At 40.6% G+C, this 20,338-nt stretch overlaps 1 protein-coding gene across 1 annotated transcript in view; it reads right to left on the minus strand.

The window, feature by feature from the left end:
- Positions 1-1,677: 1,677 nt before the first annotated feature.
- gltpa (glycolipid transfer protein a) overlaps positions 1,678-20,338 on the minus strand; it is a 41,977-nt gene continuing 23,316 nt past the window's right edge. The window contains 4 exon segments of the mRNA XM_080208107.1: positions 1,678-7,817; positions 9,074-9,224; positions 11,919-12,052; positions 14,357-14,415. Of these exon segments, the coding sequence (XP_080064233.1) occupies positions 7,635-7,817; positions 9,074-9,224; positions 11,919-12,052; positions 14,357-14,415 (527 nt within the window). The 3' untranslated portion in view covers positions 1,678-7,634.

Below are 20,338 nucleotides of genomic sequence, written 5' to 3' on the forward strand. Positions count from 1 at the left end.
ACTAGTTAGGATATAAGTTCAGAGGCAGCACACGTCAAAAAATAGGATTTTGGAGCAGGGCAAAGTGGAAGAAAACTGAAGAAACAGATGATTTAATTTTAAAACATTAATATGTTGCTGTTAAAGCCAGCTAAATTCAGAATATATATAATTCTGGAACTGCAGTCAGGCCCAAAGAAAGCAGCACAAACTTTAAAAATAATTCTGGGGACTCACCAGGGTAAGGCTGGTGTTTTTAGAGATCATGTGCAATCACAATTACTTTCCAGTAGGTTGCAAAATCTTTCAGAACTGCACTGTAACGCACTAGTTTAAAGTTTATTTAAAGTTTTATTAGTGTCACAAGTAGGCTTACATTAACACAGCAATGACGTCACCGTGAAAACTAGGCCGTCTTATAACTTGTAGACCCAGAACAACGTGGTTCGAAGAATCCATACAGCTTTGAACCTTAATCAAATTCATAGTAATCGAATAGCCTGTTTTGGTTTTGTTCAACCTGTAGTACTTCATCTGAGAAAGTTTCAATTAATCTACTGTAAAATCTTGAAAATGTTATTGCAGCACATCTTTCTCATCATCATTGGCATTGGAGTAACAGCATCGTGCCTCTTAAAATGGTGTATTTTGAACTTTATTTTTTTAAAATAAAGTTTGTTATTAGGGGCAGCATGGTGACAGTGGTTAGCACTGCTGCCTCACAGCGTCAGGGACCTGGGTTTGATTCCCGGCTTAGGTCACTGTCTGTGGGAGTCTGCACATTCTCCTTGTGACTGCATGGGTATCCTCCGGGTGTTCTAGTTTCCTCCCACAATCCAAGATGTGCTGGTCAGGTTGACCGACCATGCTAAACTGCCACTTAGTGTCAGGCGGACTAGCAGGGTTAATGTGTGAGGCTACAGGGATAGGGGTTGGGTGTGATTGTGGTCGGTGCAGACTCCTTCTGCATTGTAGGGAATCTATTAAAGGTGACCAACCCCAGTACCAGATAGATGCTATTTGTTGCCTCCAGCCTCTAAACTGAAATCTTACTGGTTTTTAAAATCGCTAAGAGCACTGGTTCCACCTGAACCATGGACAGCATAATAACGATTCAGCCAGCAGCACACTCATTTGAATAAGATTGCAGGTTCAGATTTTCCTCTGGAGCTAGGGAGCCATTCCAAGGTTGCTGCATTGCCAGAGGCGGTGTCCTTCAAATAAGGCATTCAAATCAAACTCCCATGCCTCATCTGGTGGCTCAGATATCAACATCCCTGCTATCTATAAAGATCAACATTTGGTTGGCTGCAAAATGGCCTCAAATTAAGGGTGGAAAAGGTGTGAAAGGGAAAGGACAGTTGACTCATGGGTTTACCATAGCAACTATTACCTGGCCTCTGCATTGAAGTACCAAATGGACTGATCCACTTTTGTCATACTATTAACACACAGTGTAATCAGTACTCTGCAGATATCTAATAACTTGCAGGCCTGGATTTTGCAGTTATATTGATGGTTAAATTGTTGGCAATCACTAACATTACTCCTCTGAAACTGACAGCAGCTTACAACATCCATGCTTGCGCAGTTAAATATGGTAATCTAGAAGTTTTTGTCAGTGATTCTATACTTCTCCAACGGCAAGTTATTCTTCCATAGAAATGATTGCAAAACAAATCATGCCAAAACACACCATTGTGACAAAATAGGCTTAAAGTTTTATTGCAATTAAAACATTTGTACCAATCGGACTGGAGATAAACTTTATTCTTTTCTTAAAATAAACACATTTTATATTTAGGATCCACACTGAGGAAGTCCCTCCATCAGTACACCTTCAGAATAATTATAATCCATTTTAAACAAAAAAAAACAAAAACAATAATGGTGAGTTTTAGTTCCCCACACTTGTCAGTAAATGCATCTTATAAACAATAGGGCAAAACTAGGGCTGTGCTCCCTTAGCCAGTCACACCCAAGGCAGCAAGAGGAGCCCAGAAATCCAAATATAAAAAGGTGCTGGGAAAGAAAGTCAGGAGCTCTCATTCCTGAGGAGCAAATCCTGCTGGAAAATATTTGAGCCTGGATGTCTACTCAGGACAGGACTCAGTTTAGGCTGTGTTCTTAATGATAGCCTGGCACTAATGTCGCCTAGGCTCATTAGAATGTCCCTCTGGCATGGAACTGAAAGGTGTCCATAAAATCTACTGTATTTAAAACAAAAAGGCACTTTCAGGCCAGAAGGGAAAGATTGCAAACAGAATAGAACTCAATCATTGGATCTTGATGCTGAGACTCCCTCCTTTAGTAGTGCATTTTCCAGTATGAAAAAGGAATAAACAGGGATCCTTCATTCAAGTAGGACACAATTTATAAACATGGTCTGTAAAACTGAACAGGATCCTGCGAAAAGAAATTCTAAAATTTACAGAATCTTCTGCATAAAAAAAGTGAATTCCAAAACCAGCTCAAGAATCAACAAACAAAAGTCCAAAAGAAGAAGGGGTTTACTGACATGAAGTTGAGATATTTATTTAAGACTCATGTTCCACTCAAGGCATTAGATATAGCAGTCCTTTCACTTCCATATCACCAATAACAAACCATAATAAAACAAAATTTTTTTTTAAAGTTTATTTATTAGCGTCACAAGTAGGCTTACATTAACACTGCAATGAAGTTACAATGAAAATCCTCTAGTCGCCACATTCCAGCACCTGTTCGGGTATACTGAAAGAAAATTTAGCATGACCAACGCACCTAACCAGCACAGTCTTTCGGACTGTGGGAGGAAACCGGAGCAAATCCATGCAGACACAGGGAGAATGTGCAAACTCTGCATAGGCAGTGACCCAAGCCCAGAATTGAACCCGGGTTCCTGATCCTGTGAGGCAGCAGTTAGCACCGTGCTGCCCCTTGAGTGGAACACGTGGAACTTTAGAAGACAACAGAATCGTACTGGGAGGGGAAAGAGATGTATTTGGGTGACATCATGAACCACAAGCTTAAACAGTTTATATCCATGGCCTGAACCCCTTGGATGAACTTTAGGACCTGAAATCACACTGACCTCTTCAAATAAAAAAAATTGTGACCTGCCAAAGAAGGGAAGGATTAATTTATTCAGGTCTATAGTTGCTCAGTCTCTGTCCTGTCCATTAACAATCTAGAGCACACTGACTAATGCATAACATCTATGCTAACATAAAAAATGATCTTCATATAACTGCTGCAAATTTATGAACTGTTAAATCAACATCTAGTTACCAGGAAATAATTAGATCAGTAACAGAATTTGAACTAGGGACATTTTCTGCAGTATTTAGCACATGTAATCTTTTACAAATACACACCAGTACAAATTACAAAATAAATCTAAAAAAGGAAGGCTTTTGACTGGCTCAGAATTATCAGAAAATCCCTCCCAAAACAAAAACTACCATAGATCTTGCCTTGGAGGATTTCATTGCTTTGTGCCAGCTAGGTTAGCACCCAGTCAGTAGTGCATCAGAAGGCAGTGGTGCAACAAGCATGTTAAGACAACAGAAATGCAAGAGATTTCTGATCATTTTAAACAGAGGATTTAAAAAGAGAAAAAAACTGCATACGCTGAAGGAAAGAGAACATGTTAAGCATAGACAACAGCTCCACCAATATCCAAAACAAAGAGAGGCTAATGTTTCAGAGTTCAGATAGCTTTAGATAAAGGTTCCCCTAATTGATTTCCTCCTTCCAGGACACTAAGCACTTTACCATCCATTACACCCTTCAACATCAACCTGACAAGCAGGCAAGGTCAAAGGGTTTAGCTTAAAGATAATCCCTCATCAGAACTGGAAACTTTGCCCAACTAACAAAAAGAACATGTCTAGATTGACCAAGCAGATTTGAATGAATGGACCTATCTGAAACACTAATCCATCTCTGCCAGATGCTTATTGGCTTGCTATGCACTGGAGATAGGTTGCCACTTTGCAATATGTGACAGAACTGTATGTTGCTAATGAAGGGGTCATCGCAGATAGCAATAAATGGATGGCTCTAATAATAAACAAGCATTTATTTCCATACATTTTAATGGGAAATATTGGTACATTAACAAATCAGTGGAGGAGTTGTTCTTCCAAAATGCATCATACCCATTGCCAACCAGTAAACTCGGTGCATATTCAGGTTAATTTTTAGCTCACTTTACGACTTTGTAGCATTAAACCAAGGGTCAAGGGCACATGTCCAGTTAATGGCATCACCCACTGTTCAACTACAGTGCAAATACTGACACTAACTTGAAAACCCCAATCCACCTGAATAATTCTCAGCCCCTTGCCATCAAGCAGAGATTCAGTGAGTGAAAGCATTCCATCCTGTGGGAAGGGAATGCACTGGTTTTCAAACATGGGCAGAGAATAAAGAGAGTATACACACACACACATATATACATTGCTGCCTTCCTGGCAAGCTCAGATTTCATACAAGCCAGCAGTTCTAAGTGAGGTAGAAATAGTGGAAAGAGATTCATTTTATAAATTGCAAAGCTCAATGACTGCAATTTTTAAGGATTAAAAATGTTATGCCTCATGGTTATAAAAGCTGCAGTTCGATAAACCAATGGCATTACTGAGATTTCCCTAAATACACTATTTATTTATTCCATTATTATTTAACAAATCCCAAAGAAAAAGAACTTCATTAAATAGTTAATTTAACAAAGATGTTATAAAAGCACACAAGATCAGCAAAGTGCATCAGTCAACAAGCATATCAGAATATGTAAAGCCCAAGTTTCAGGCCACTGCATAAGACCCCATATTAAAACTGAAACACAGTGCAAACAAACTCTAAATCTGTTCAATATCAAACATACTTAAATGACAGACTTACTCTGTGGAAGCAGTTAGCTGGAATGATCTTGGGACACTATTTTTAAAAACGGAAATCCTCTCTCCTACCTCAAATCAAAAAAATGCTTCATTATTTCTTGAAAACTTCATCTTCAAACTATCATAGATCTATAAACTAGATCCTAAGTACAATTTAAAACATGGTCTCAGAATGCTAGGAGTGAACCTGGGCTGTCCAGGCTTCAAAACAAAAATCATTTATAACATGTGGCAATGAGAAGGCACTGAGGTTTTAGTCACTATTGTCATGGGACCACCAATACCCACACACCATATCTCCAACCGACTATCACACAGTGCACCCTCGTCCTTCAAGGTGGTACAAAAACACAGTTGGCACACTTGTTTGACTCAGGTCAAGTTGAACATAATTTGCCAGAAATTCCTTTCATTCAATGTGACAACTGAAGGAACAATATTTCCTTTTTTGCCCCTACCTTTCCCTGTATAAAGATCTCTTTTGGAAATTTTGTGCTCAAAGTGAGGGGATATTGGTGCACAGCAATACAAGATTTATCCATGATATGAGCATCAGGCACTTAAAGCCAGCACTGCTAGATACCAAGCTCCCTCGACTCAACTATTTTTTTATTGCACTAATTTGCCAATTCTCCAAACACAAAAATCTACTTTATAACGTCTTGGAGCAAGATTGACAACTCATCACTGAATTATTCCAAGACAGGCGTTTGAGAGATTTTTCTTGTTAAGAGGCACAATTCTGAATAGTAACTCATGCTAACAGTGATTCAAATGTGGCAATTAAGACAAAACCACACATTCTCAATTCTCCTAATGCTGAATGGGAAAAGGAACCAACTGTTGCCAAATTAAGTACAAAACAAGGAAGCTCCAAATTTTAAATTGCTGGTTTTGTCAGAGTCAATGAATCTGATCTCAGCTAGCATCCCTGGGCTTGAAAGACTCAAGGGATTGAATACCCCGACATTAATGGATCTTGCAATACATTTTAAAACTGGCCATATTAGCTCATTTTCAGCTAACTGCTCTAGTTATTTCTTTCCGCAATCTCAAAAGAAGTGCAGTTTGAAACTGACCCCTCCCCCCACAGAAAGCCAGCAAACCTGAAAGTGAAAGGTCAATTTGATACTGCAAGAGAGCAGAAAAGCTCAGCAGTGAGACAGGCAGAGACAGAATCACAACAGTAACCGTCAAATGAACAATTAGCAAGGGTCTCTTTTAACAGGGTGCTGAAATATTTGGAATGCATCAAGTTTAAAATTAGAAAAGGACATTCTGGGCTTACTAAAGCAGTGGATTCAGCTCACTGCTCTCAGCAACAAAAAACAAGGCCAGTCTCTTAAGTCTTGGTTTAAATTTATTTGGATACATTTTGTTTCAGCTTCACTGGTTTAGACCAAAGAAAATTGCTCATTTTCAGGCTCTGCACCCTCATCCACTCCCAGAACCACTTAAAGCACCAGATCGGGGGCAAATTTTCAATATCCTGCAGTGATCACAAGGTTTTCAGATTTAATAAGTGAAAGGGGGAAAGCCCAGACTGAAAACTCTCCAAAAAGTTAGAATAGGCTGACAATTTTATGTTCAAGCCCCTATTAATCTTTTGCTAGCAAGGACAAGGAATGCTCCACTTCCATTAGGAAACACTGATTTTTTTCTAAACTGTGGGTACTTCAACCCCTTTTTAAAACATTTTTCTTTATTTAAAGTAACAGCGTGAGCACTTCCCTGATGTTTTAATTGAAGCGAGCCATCAAGAATGGAATGTCACAGACTTCCTCCCAGGTCTGGTGTCAAATTAGTGAACGTCTGCACCAAACAAGAACTGGATTCAGCTCCTGTGAGGATGTGGATGAGGGGGGGAGAGAGATTATTTGCTGAATCACTGCTCAGCAACTTGAGCCTGTACTGTGTGCAATGTCCTGCCATTGTCAGTCTGCTGACTTGGTTACTGTCTGGGCTCACACAAAGAGAACTGGCCACTTAGATGAGATACTGTCATTTGCACCATATCCCAACAGGCCAGTAATAGAGAAGTAGGGGCAGGGGAGGAAATGGGATTCAGTGAGGAATTTGACACCTAAATTGTCAGTTTATGTAAATTTAACCACAGGATACCCGTAAAACAGCAAGAAACTGTTTCAGCAAAGAATATTATTTCACTTATCAGTATGAACTGCTTGGTTTAAATGATTATAGGAAGTTAGCCTGGCCTTCTGACAATTGAAAAGGTAAAAGATGAAACATTCATAAGTTGAGCTTTCACATTTACCTCAACATCTCCCTTATAAACAAAAACAAAGGCCACATTAGTTCTCTGGTGAAAAATGAATTGTATTTTGAGAGTAATCCTATAAAAACCCCTGTAACTTGTTGTGTGATCAGTTAATACAAGCAAATAAAATTTGAATAATATATTCTCCACTATTTCATCAGATAAATCAACAGCTGGTAGGACTAAGGGGATGTATGGACCTGATGGTTTTTGATGTAATTCAGTGTTAATTACAATATTAAGGTTCAGAAGTACACAGTAACTCACACATAGATCAACTTCACTGAGATGGTGTCTCTTCTGCCTGGATTCCACACTAATTACTGCTGGTTAATGATCATTACCCTGTAGAAACAGCAAGCTAAAAAGTTATCAAAATCACAGTGATTACAGTTAGTTTATTGCTCAGAGGAAGGGCAAGGGGTAGAAGGGGGAGAGAGAGAGAGAGAGAGAGAGAGAGAAAGAATAGAAGACAGGCAGACTCAGTGCAAGTGTTAGACCTTGTAATCCAACTCTGCATTCATTTTTGTGTACATCTCATAGATTGCGTCGATAGTCACTGTGAAGTTGACTAAAAACTGTCTGATTTTCTCTACACATTCTTCTTCTTTGACCTCTCTACCCTTTGACAGCGCTTTCATAAAGTCCGATTTATATGGAGCTGCATAAACTGCGGCCTGCAAAACAAAATGCAAGATCATGTGTTACAGTCAACACTTCAAATGTTGCCCCTCAGTACACCCCTATTGTTCAGCATCCTGGCTGATATCTGGTCTCCCAGATCTGGTGGACTTTGACACCGACCATCAGTAATTCCAAACTCAGTTCCTTTACCAAATTAATTAAAATTTTAGATTTGGGGAGGGCCAGTAAAGCAAGAGAATATGCAATAAATAGTAAAATATTGAGGGGGGTTGAGGAAGAGAGACACCTTGGAGTGCATGTCCACAGGTCCCTAAGGATGGCAGGACAGGTGGACAAGGTGGTCAAGAAAACATAACAATATTTTCCTTTATTGGACAAGGTATTGGATACAAGAGCAGGCTGCAATCCTGGAACTGGATAAAATGTTGGTTAAACCACAGATGGAATTGTGTACACAATTCTGGTCACCACGTTACAGGAAGGGTATAATTTCTCTGGAGTGTCTGCAGAGGAGATATACAAGAAGTTGCCAGGATTTGAAGATTGCAGCTATGAGGAGAGATTGGATAGTCTATGGTTGTTTTCCTTAGAACATAGAAGGCTAAGGAGTGACCCAATGAGATGCATCAAATTATGAGGCACTTAGACAAGCCAGACAGGAAAGACTTGTTTCTCCTAGCTCAATGGCCAATTACGAGGGAGCATAGATTTAAGGCTTAAACCTTAAATGAGGAAAAACCTTTTAAGCAGAGGACGGTGGACATCTGGAATTCACTGCCCAAGTTGGTGGTTGAGGCTTTAAAAGGGTACCTTGATCTGTATTTGAAGTGCTGTAATCCGCAAGGCCATAGGCCAGGTGCTGTAAAGTGGAATTAAAATGAGTGGCTAGTTTGTTTCCCCTCTTTTTTGGCTGGCGCAGAACAATGGGCTGATTGGCCTCTTTCTACACCGTAACTTTTCTATGGTTCTAGAAGTTATTGGAACATTCAGAGTATGTTTAAACCTGGAATATTTAGCACTATTGAAAAACTACTAGTTGGAACAATTCTTTGAAATGTTTTTTCCAGGTCCGCAATCCTCTGGAAGACGTTGAGATCCATGGGCAATCTCCCCACAGGCCCTGGAGTACTTCACAGGAATGGTCAGTCTGCATGCGTGAGCGCATGCAAGATTAACCTGGAAGCCAATGTACACCTTCTCACTTCCAGGAAATGCTGGCTAAGTGTGGTTGCAGCTCAGCAAGCATGAACACAATCAAGCAAGGGGTGAATGCAAAAACAAAACTCACAGAAAATAGTCTCTGTACAAGCCAGCCATGATATTTCTTCAGGGCCAATTCATATGCTTTTGTTGCATTGACTCGAATGAGGTTTGGATTCGCATCATCTCGCTCCCCATCTGCGATACTTTGCAGCATAACCTGTATGAACTTCAAACCTCTGAAGAAGTGGGTGGAAAAAAAAAATCAATCATAAACAGAAACAAGATCTTTTCCCCCTAATTTCAAAATCAGACAAATATGTAAACATGAATCTAGTAGTCACTGATACTTACGTTGTACCTATTTATTTCGGTTCACATATCAGAGGAAACAATGATCGTACCCCAAATTAATGTAAGTCAATTCATTTTCAGACCACGATCAGAATTAGATCTTGGCAAGGTCAAGTTATCTTCCTTCACACAATTGGCAGCACTCTTGCCTCAACCATATGACTTGTGCATTCAAGCTGTGCTCAGAATGCATAATACAAGCTGACAGTTCAGCATACTCCCGAGGGGCTGCAGCACTGTCATAGGTGCCATCTTTTGGATGAGATGTTAAATTGTGGTCTGTCTGCACTCTTTGGTGATTATAAGATCCCAATGCACTTGGGATTTCCCCATTGCTCTGGTTAATATTCATTACTTGATTAACACCAAATATAGTTGGCTGGTCTTCATCTCATGGCTGTTTGTAGGACCCTGTTGAGTGCAAATTGCATGTGCCATTTCCCTGCAATACAACAATGACTACATCACAAAGTATAACATCGGCTGTGAAGTGTTTTGGGATGTCCAGAGGATGTGAGGTGCGCTAAAATCAATGCCAATTCTTCTTTTTAAATGCAGCAAAAAAGGTCTAAATCTAATAGGACAGGTAGCTTCTTCACTTTAAAAAAAATGTAATTTGGACATCCAAGTAGAACTCCATTCCTTCAGAATTTGCATTACGAAAGTTGACCTTCAGCCCAACTGGACTGTGCTGGCGCTTACCCGCCACTCAAGAATTCTTCCACCCTACATCATCCAACTCCATCAGCTAACTATGTCATTTCTCATGACAAGTTATTTATTTAATACTGCACACTTCTAAAAAATTCTTAATTGATTGTAAACAGACTATTTGCAAAAGCACATAATGGAGATTATAGGAAGCGGGTGGTAGAGTGCACCGTGAGCAAAGCAGTGTAACTCTGTTATTCCACTCAAACTGTTCATGAACATGCATGTGTGTTGCTGTCAGGCTAATAATGGAGCCTTTAGTGCTTAATCCATTACAATTTTTCAGAATACTATAATGGTTGCAGCTTTTGTTCATATTCAACAAGGTGCTGGGGGTTATCATTGACCAGAAAAACGAACTGCACAAGCCATATAAATACTGTGGCTTTAAGGTCGCTAGGACCTTCTGGACCCCCAAAGCCTCTCCACATCTACAAAGCATAAGTTAGGGCTGTAATGGAATACTCTCCACTTGCCTGGATGCAAAAGCTCCAGCAACACAAGAAACACAAACTCATCCAGGTCAAAGCAGCACGCTGATTGGCACCCCAGCCATCACCTTCAATATTCACTCCCTCCACCACCAATGCAGTGGCAACAGCGTGCACCATCTACAAGATGCACTGCAAGAATCCAACAAGGCTCCCTTTGACAACATCTTCCAAACAGGCAACTCGAGGACAAGGACAGTGGAAGCACACAAATATCAACAACTGCAAGCCACATACCAACTAGACTTGGAACTATATCACCATTCCTTTAATGTCACTGTCAAAATCTGGGAACTCCCTTTCTAACAACATGGTGGGTCATTACGATGGCACAGTGGTTAGCACTGCTGCCTCACAGTGCCAGCAAGCCGGGTTCAATTCCGGCCTCAGGTCACTATTTGTGCATAGTCTGCACAGGTTTCCTCCAGGTGCGTCAGCTTCCTCCCACAGTCCAAAGATATGCAGGCCACGCTAAATTGACCTTTGTCAGGGGGATTAGCATGGTAAATGTGAAGGGTTACAGGAATAGGGCATGGATGGGATTGTGGTCGATACAGACTCAATGGGCTGAATGGCTTTGTTCTGTACCGTAGGGATTTTATGATTCTATGAACACTATTGGTGTTCCTACAACAGACTGCAGTGACTCAAGGCCACCATCACTTTTTCAAGGGCAATTAGGAATATCTTTCAACATCAAGGGCAATTAAGGATGGGCAATAAATATTGGCCTAGCCAGCAACGCCCACATCCCATGAAAGCATAAAAAAAATACTGTTTACCGCGGTTCACCAGTTATATCTTTGTTATGTTCCTTTTCTTACCCCGGCTGCTCATCACAACAAAATCAATTTCAAGGTTCGTTACCTGTCTGATTCAGTGACTAATGACTTGGAAAATAAGACGAGGCACTATCTAAACAAGTGACTGCGCACAGCTGGCAATAGCACTAATTTTCGAAGCGAAACCACATTTCCATACTAAAATTACCATAATTACTACAAGGCAAATCAGATAGCGTTGGGGCAAGAGGAGGTGGCCTTTTATAGAGCATCTATAAAAGAAACCTACCAAAATACATCAATAATAGTAAAGATCTAGAGAGGGAGACATTCAATTTGAAGTCACATTTAAATGGCTACCTAATAGTTAAAAGGCAGCCTAGATTTCTGTTCCCAAGGGCTACCAAATGCCCATCTGAAACATGCATGGATGCCAGGAATACCAATTTAGGCATTGCTGTGGTGCACCTCTTAGTCAAAACAGCTCCCATTCAAGCTCATGTGTAAAGAACGGCCATTTGGATGATGGCAGCTAAATCGTGAGGAGAAAGCAAAAATAATAGGAAAATACAGCTACATAAGTTTGACTGGTTACCTTTTTAGCCACATCAGTGCCAGAGTAGCTCCCACCTTTGGCCACTCTGTGCCATATTGCTCCTTCTCTGCTTCCAGTATCAGTTGCAACGTTTTGAATTTTGTGGGATTTGTTTCATACACCATCCTGATTTTCTGCATAAAATAAAAATCATCAACTTTTACACATACAGGATTTAGAGTCAAAATTCAATATTTTTGTTAGCTACAATTTCCTTTGGAGGGAAAGGTGTGGCCACAAGTTACCAGCTGAATCAGTGGAGCTTTCCTTCACAGATCACTGTGAAATGGAGTGTATATACTTACACATGGGATTGGGGCAAGGAGTACATACTGAATCATCAGTTAATTAAGTTAACTGCTGTTAATTATCATGTCCCTGATAGTAAATAGTAAATCTGTAATGTAGTTGCTATGCAATTTCTGGATGAAACCTCTGTATCCTTCTCCCCCTTAAAAGCCCACTTCTTTGACCAAACCTTAGGGCACAGATCCTAATATCTCCTTTTCGATCTGATTAAGATCCTGTGAAATGTACAAGGACAGTTTACTATGTTAAAAGCACTACAGAAATGCAAAGTTGCCGATGGAAGCCAAACCACTAATCAGAGCTGTGCTGAACCATGCATATCGATTGATTGTTTCAACTGCACACCTCGTCTGCCCTGGCTTCCCACCTAGATGCACCTATTCCAACTCCCTCCTTCTCATCATCAGCTCTTTATACTGCTCCTACGCTCACTCTTTTCTCATTCAGAACCCAGATCCTGGTTTTGGTTTGTTCTTGGGCTTGAGTACTCAACAGCTCACATTATTCACTATGTAACTATGTATTTTAACATTATGCACTTTTATCTTCTTACAGACAATAAAAACTCCAAATACAAACAAGAATTTAATGAATAGGGACACATTCTCCCATTGCCTTTTAGATTTAAATAGCAAACCCCTTCTACTCCTGGTTCAGAAGTTCATGGGCTCATATACTATTCCAGATCTTGAACACAATCTAGGTTGCCATTTAGTCCGGTACTTAAGGACTTAGAGCAGATGTCTTACACTAAGGCCATGTCTACTTATAACATTAGTAGGAGGAGAAGATTCGTGCTTTCTGTCTGATCTTCAACTCCACTTTCCCTGCTCACCGTATCTCTCAATTCTGAGACACCAAAATCTGTAATACAGCAAGATCGCACGAACAAAACACTAAATGTCCTGTATCCTCTACCAATTCCCAACTTCAAAGACCTACAACTTCATGTGTGTTCATGTGACTTCAACAGTTTCCCTGCATTACAACTGTGATTCCTCATTCAGAAATGAAACACTTTGGGAGAACCAGAGCTCATAAATAATGCTATATAAATGCAAGGCTTTTTTAACCCTTTCCTTGTACTAATTTTAACCACCAAGATGGCTCAACGCCCCTCCCAAAACAATGCAATGTTCCTTCAGTACAGTCCTAGAGTACCACCATACACCATGTACTAAATTAAGCCCTGAAGACAGGCTTGAATTCCAGATCCCTCTCAATCAGAGGCTAGTGCATTATAACAGAATCACACAGATCTCTTACAGGGAATTTAAAAACCAGAGTAGAAATAAAGCTGCTCACATAATGATTTACAAAATAACTAATATTCAACATTACTATCTAAGTTATCAGCCAAAATTCTCCAATAAACAAAAACTTGAGAATAAAACATATATAGGTTTACAAAATAAAGCATGGAAAATATAAATCTGAAGCTCTAGTAACACAATAACTGGAAGATGAGAAAATAAATACAAATCCAATAAAGGTGAGTTCAGACTGATGAGAGAAAATATTTAGGAATAACTACATAACTCAAGTTATTGAGTGTGCATCCTTTTCAGGATAGGTGGAGGCTGGTAAAGAACTGTAGCTTTCTATGGAAAGTTGAGATGCGCACACTGAATAGTCTACCTCATCTCATGACTGTATAGTCTTGGAGCAAAACGAAAAAGATTCCCTAAGCAAATCTCATTGTAGTGCTGACATTATGTTGCTGGTACAGAGTTTATGATAAGCAAAAATATTTGTCATAAATTACAGGCATAGTCTTGCCATTCATTTTCCTTTATACACTTATCAGTAGCACAGGTGGGATATGCTTTCACAAGAACAGGCAGTGTCCCATCAGCTCGCTGATGCAGTGCTCCTCATGCATGAGCATCAGCAAGCCATTCAACCATTACAGCTATGGCTAAGCACACCAGAATTCCACACACATGAACTGACAGCAACATTTGCTGGACAGTGACCAGGAATGGGAACCCCCAGAGGTAGAAACCATACAATGGGATTCATTGTACATCCTACACTTACAGCAACTGCAACACACTGAATTAACCTGCTCAAAGTAACTGCACAGACCAATCCACATATCATGGACTGTCACAGTCCTGACTACTTACAGTGATGTTGCCAGTCACATCTGCTTTGATTGGTGAAAACACTGCTGACCCAAGGCAATCTGAAAATAAATAAATGCAATTTTAGGGGAAGTACAATATTATACTTTCTGTAAAAGCTCCATTTAGCAGCTTAAAAGATTAAATCGTGACACTTTTGGACGAATGTGACTAATTATAGAATGTGTATGTAATTTTCTTAAAATTTGGATGCAGTTTGAACGTACAAAATTTATATATACTGAACTAAAATCCATTTGACAACATCCCTCTGCATTTCATTTACAATTCATCTAGCTTATCTTTCACATTGTATTAAAATACAGACTCCAATCACATTGGTGCAACTGGTCTATCCTCATGTGCTCCACCTTATCAGCTGGCTACATCAAAGCATGTATGTTTACTTCTGGAGGAATTATAATCATATCCACACAACACTCTACACAACGGAGGTTAGTCAGTAGATCACAGACACACACGTGTGTACACGCAGACACAACAATCAGCAAGAAAATGAACATTCTCTCCTAAGTCACTACTGTAGATTTATTCTACAAGTACTACATTAGACTGTCAAAATATATGACAAATGACTGCATGGAAATTAATAATACTGAATCAAATGATGTCAGGATCTCTGAATTGGATAAGAACAACCATGGTTAGCATCAGCAGATTCGACCACATTTTGATTGATCAAGTTAGACTGAAATTTATTTTTCTTTTTACTTAATCATAGAATGACTACTGTGCAGAAGGCAGCCATTCGGCCCATCAAGCCTGTGCTGACAACAATTCCACCCAGCCCCTTTCCCTGTAACCCCATGTATTTACCCTGCCATCCCCCCTAACCTACACATCTTGGGACACTAAGGGATAATTTCTAGCACGACCAACTGACCTAACCTGCACATCTTTGGACTGTGGGAAGAAACCGGAGCACCCGGAGGAAACCCATGCAAACATGGGGAGAACGTGCAAACTCCACAGACAGTCACCCAAGGCCAGAATTGAACCTTGGTCCCTGGCACTATGAGGTAGTAGTGCTAACCACTGTACTGCCCACCAACTTGTTTTCCTTAATCTCTTGAAAATGGAAAATGCACAGATAAGAATCCATAGATGCGACAAGTTCATCAGTACGTCAATCGAGTATTAACTATATATAGGGCCACTAATTTACATTTACCAAATAAATCAAATTCCTATTCTTGGGACTTGATGTCTGAGATTGAATTCCATATCCCTGTTCATCGCTTTTACACCAAAAACTGAATTAGCTCAAATACATTAGGTCAAAAGAAGGAGCAAAAACACTGATTTTCCACTACCAAGTCCAGGAATTCTGTTGCCGATTGTAATTTCCTCATCACCATTACTCCACGATTAGCAATAACTCACCACAAACCAGGCAAAAACAAACCTTGAGATTTCTAGATTTCAACGAGGAGCTGTGAAGAAGTGTTTCTTGTATTTCATTGAATCATCAAATCCCTATAGTACAGAAGGTGGCTATTTGGCCCATCGAGTCTATACCAACCACAATCCCACCCAGGCCCTATTCCCAGAACCCCACACATCTGTCCTGCCAATCCCCCGACATTAAGGTCTATTTATCATGCCAATCAACCTAACCCGCACATCTTTGGGCTCTGGGAGGAAACCCACACAGATACGGGGAGAACATGCAAACTCCACACAGACAGTCATCCCAGGCTGAAATTGAACCCGTTTCCCTGGCACTGTGAGGCAGCAGTGCTAACCATCCAGAAACAATAGCTCTGCAGTGCAGAATGTGGCCATTCGGCCTATCAAGTCTACACTGACCACAATCCCACCCAGACCTTATACCCATAACCCCATACATTTACCCTGTTAATCCCCCTTACACCAGGGTCAATTCAGCATGGCCAATCAACCTAACCCCGCACATCTTTGGACCATTAACATAGCTCAGTTTGCAAATGCAATGACCAATCAAGATCAAAATGATAAACCATGTATCCTTAACTTGGCTATCATTTTACTTTAAGAAAAATCATCCAATAAAATTGATGAATATTAATTTTCAGGTCACAATTCACTGATAATGACCCAGCAGTTGATTATTAGTACAAAACTCTCAGATGAATGGAAAGCATCAATAATAGAAACTAAAAGTATTTCTGGTCCAAGTTGGCACGGTTATGTTTCCAGAACTGAATAATTCATTTTCTGGAGATAGTACAAAAATTGTAATGAATTCTTTTATGTTCACAGGGACACAACAACAATAATGGATAGAGCTCTGCATGGAAAACCACCCTTGGGACATGAAGATACTAATCTAATATTGAAATTGGACACAAAGCATACTGTAAAGAAGCCCAGTTTGAAAGAAGCACACAGACCCTGGGATGCGCTGGGCTAGCTGATCATTGTTGGATGATGGTAGCGCGACTACAAATGGCTTTAGTACCCCTAAATTTTCTCCACCATCATCTCCATAAACCCCTTTGTGTACAATCAGTTCCCAATGCCACACCAAGGAGCACACAACTTTGTCATTAAGATGGAGAGTATCCACCTCTGCTGCTTCCACCTTCTCCATTAAGCCAAGCAATTATCTCAAGTTCCTCTCTAATGAGTCATTAAACTATTTTCTGCTCCAGTCTCTATCTCATCCACATTGGCCTCTCTTAGCCTTTGTGAACTTTTGACACCAACAGCAAATAACCCATCTTCCCCACTACCCATCTCAGTGAAACTTGCTTGGTGCCTCATATAAATGTAAATTTGTTCCCTCTTACCTATCCATTCAGAGCCCAAGTATCTCCGTCAAAAGCATACATTAACAAGTTAACATCAATCACCCAAGAATCTGTTCCTAAACACACCCCTTTGGTGGCAATATCTGCAGACAAGAGATCAGAACATAAGAAATAGGAGCAGGAGTAGGCCATCTAGCCCTTCGAGCCTGCCCCGCCATTCAATAAGATCATGGCTGATCTGTCGTGTCTCAGTTCCACATTCCCGCCCTCTCCCCATAACCCTTAATCCCCTCACTTATCAAAAACCCATCAACCCGTGTCTTAAAAATATTTAGCGAGGCAGCCTCCACCACTTCAACAGGCAGAGAATTCCAGAGATTCACCACCCTTTGAGTGAAGAAGTTGCTCCTCAACTCCGTTCTAAACTGCGCCCCCCCTTTATCTTGAGGCTGTGCCCCCTAGTCCTACTGTCCTTTCTGAGCGGGAAGAGTCTCTCCACCTCTATCCTATCCATCCCATTCATCATCTTATATGTCTCAATGAGATCTCCCCTCATTCTTCTAAACTCTAACGAGTACAAGCCTAGTTTATTCAGCCTCTCCTCATAGCTCAACCCCCTCAACTCCGGCATCAGCCTAGTAAACATCCTCTGCACTCCCTCCAAGGCCAAAATATCCTTGCGTAAGTGTGGCGACCAAAACTGCACACAGTACTCCAGCTGCGGCCTCACCAGTGCCCTATACAGCTGCAACATCGATGATATCCAGTTCTACTGTTCTCGGACTACTTGTCAAACATCCAATCCTGGGTAAACTGCAATTTCCTTCAGAGATGGCACTGGGAAGATTGAAGCCACTGTGTTCAACCCCTACTCAAACTTTATGCCCTTACCACTGATTCCATGCCTGTGCCTGGTCAGTGTCTCAGGTTGCACACCCTCACCAAAATGGTTGGAGAGCTTGCCAATGTTCATTGTTCAAATCATGCAGCAATCTCCAGTTCAAATGAGAGCCCCAAGAGTGTAATTCTGCTCAATGCAGCATTTTCAGGAACAGAGGAAGAGGAAAAAAAAGATTTAAGAAATGGTAAAAGCAATGGGGAAGCATAACAAAGCTGTACAACATGGGTATATCCAAATCAGTAATGCGATGAGAGGATAAATTCCATGAAAATTGCCATTGCTATCAGTACGAAATATTGTGTGCTTTTAAAAGTATGAAATCAGCTGTCAATATAGGGCAAGTCCTAGTTGTCAGATAAGACACAAGGTCAGGTGGATTGGCCGTGCCAAATTGCCCCTTAGACAGAATGTTAACCAGAAGGTTAGATCCCAGGGGATTAGTATTGGCTGACTGAGAAATCAGAGGATCAGGATAAGTGGCTCCATCTCTGGATGGCAAATTGTAACTACTGGGGTGCTACAGGGTTCAGTTCTGAAGCCTCAACTATTTATAATCTATATAAATGGTCTGCAAGCAAGGACAGAGTGTAACAGAGCAAAATTCATGGATGATACTAAAACAGGTGGGAAAGCAGGTTGTGATGAAGAGACAATGGTATTACAGATAGATATTGATAGGCTGGGAGAATGGGCCAGAATCTAGCAGATGGAGTATACCGTGGATAAGTACAAGGCTACCCATTTTGGCCAAAGGGCAAATTATTATTTAAATGGGAAACAGATTCAAAGTGCTCCAGTGCAGAGGGATCCGAGTATCCTTTTGCATGAAATCACAAAAAGCATGTACAGCAATATAGTGAAGGCTAATGGAAACCTGGCATTTATTGCAAGAAGACTAGATTTTAAAAGAGGTGTTGTTACAATTGTACAATGCAGGCGTGAGGCCACACCTGGAGGACTATGTCCAGTTTTGGTCTCCTTATTTGAGAAAGGTGGCGGCGGCATCGGAGACAGTTCAAAGGTTCATCAGATTGATTCTAGAGATTAAGGGCTGTCGTACATGGAGCGGTTGGACAGCTTGAGCTGCTGGAATTTGGAAGAATGGGCGTGGGGAGAATCTGATTGAGGTAAATAAAATACTAAAGGGGATTGAAAAGGTAGATGTTGAACAGATGTTCCCCCTTGTGGGATAGTCTAGAAGAAAAGTTCATGGATATATAGAGAGAGAGGAGGTACATTCAAAACTGAGATAAGGAGAAACTACTTTTCAGAGGGTTATGTATCTGTGGAATTCACTTCCCCAGAATGTAGTGGAGGCAACATTAATCAACAGATTCAATAAAGAAACATGGGTTTCTGATAAAAAGCAGGATAAAGGGCTATGGGGAACAGGCAGGAAAGTGGAGTTGAGACCAGGATAAGATCAATCATGACCATGTTAAATGGCGGAGTGAGACTGAAGGGCTGAATTGCCTACTCCAGCTCCTAATACTTCTGTTCCTATGTCTCTAGTGTTCAAAGATGTGTTGTTTAAGTGGATTAGCCTTGCTAAATACACTGGGTTATGGAGATAGGGTGGAGGGGAAGGCCTGGTGGGATGCTCTTTCAGAGTCAGTGCAGACTTGATGGATCAAATGGCCTCTTTCTGCATTCTAGAGATTCTATTAATGTATTCTTTCTGAATGCTATATGGGCTGTTAGAAATTGACAAAAAGCATTTCTCCTGGTTCTTGAGATTGTTAAGTATTCTCTAATAACAAATAGCTTGGAGAGGAGAATAGATAACTCTACCAGCAGTTTAGTAATAAAAGCTCAGTATTAAAACTGTAGCGCATGCAACAACTTGTGTTTATATAGCACGTCCAACATTTAAAATATTCTAAGGTGCTTTACAGAAATGCCCTAACAACACTCAACATCTAGCTCCAAAAGGTGCTTACGGCAGATGACAGAAAAGTTCAAAGCAGCAAGTTTTAAAGAGACAGTGGCACAGTGATTAGCAACGCTGCCTCACAATGCCAAGGTCCCCGGTTCAATGCCGGCCTCGAGTGAGTACTCTGGTTTCTTCCCACAGTCCAAAGATGTGTAGGTTAGGTGGATTAGCCCTGGGTTACAGGGATAGGCCAGGGAGTAGTCTGAGCAAGATACTCTTTAGAAGAGTCAGTGCAGACTCCCTGGGCCAAATGGCTTCATTCTACACTAAGGATTTTATGGTTATATGGAGGAGGAAGGATTAGGGAGACAGAGGGAATTCTAGTAACTATAGGCATGGCAGCTAAAGACATGGCCACCAATGATGGGCTACTAATTATACCTGCATAGGAAGCAGTT

This window comes from Carcharhinus amblyrhynchos, chromosome 20 (assembly GCF_965287045.1).
Source record: "Carcharhinus amblyrhynchos chromosome 20, sCarAmb.v2.hapA, whole genome shotgun sequence".
Taxonomy (NCBI): Eukaryota; Metazoa; Chordata; class Chondrichthyes; order Carcharhiniformes; family Carcharhinidae; genus Carcharhinus; species Carcharhinus amblyrhynchos.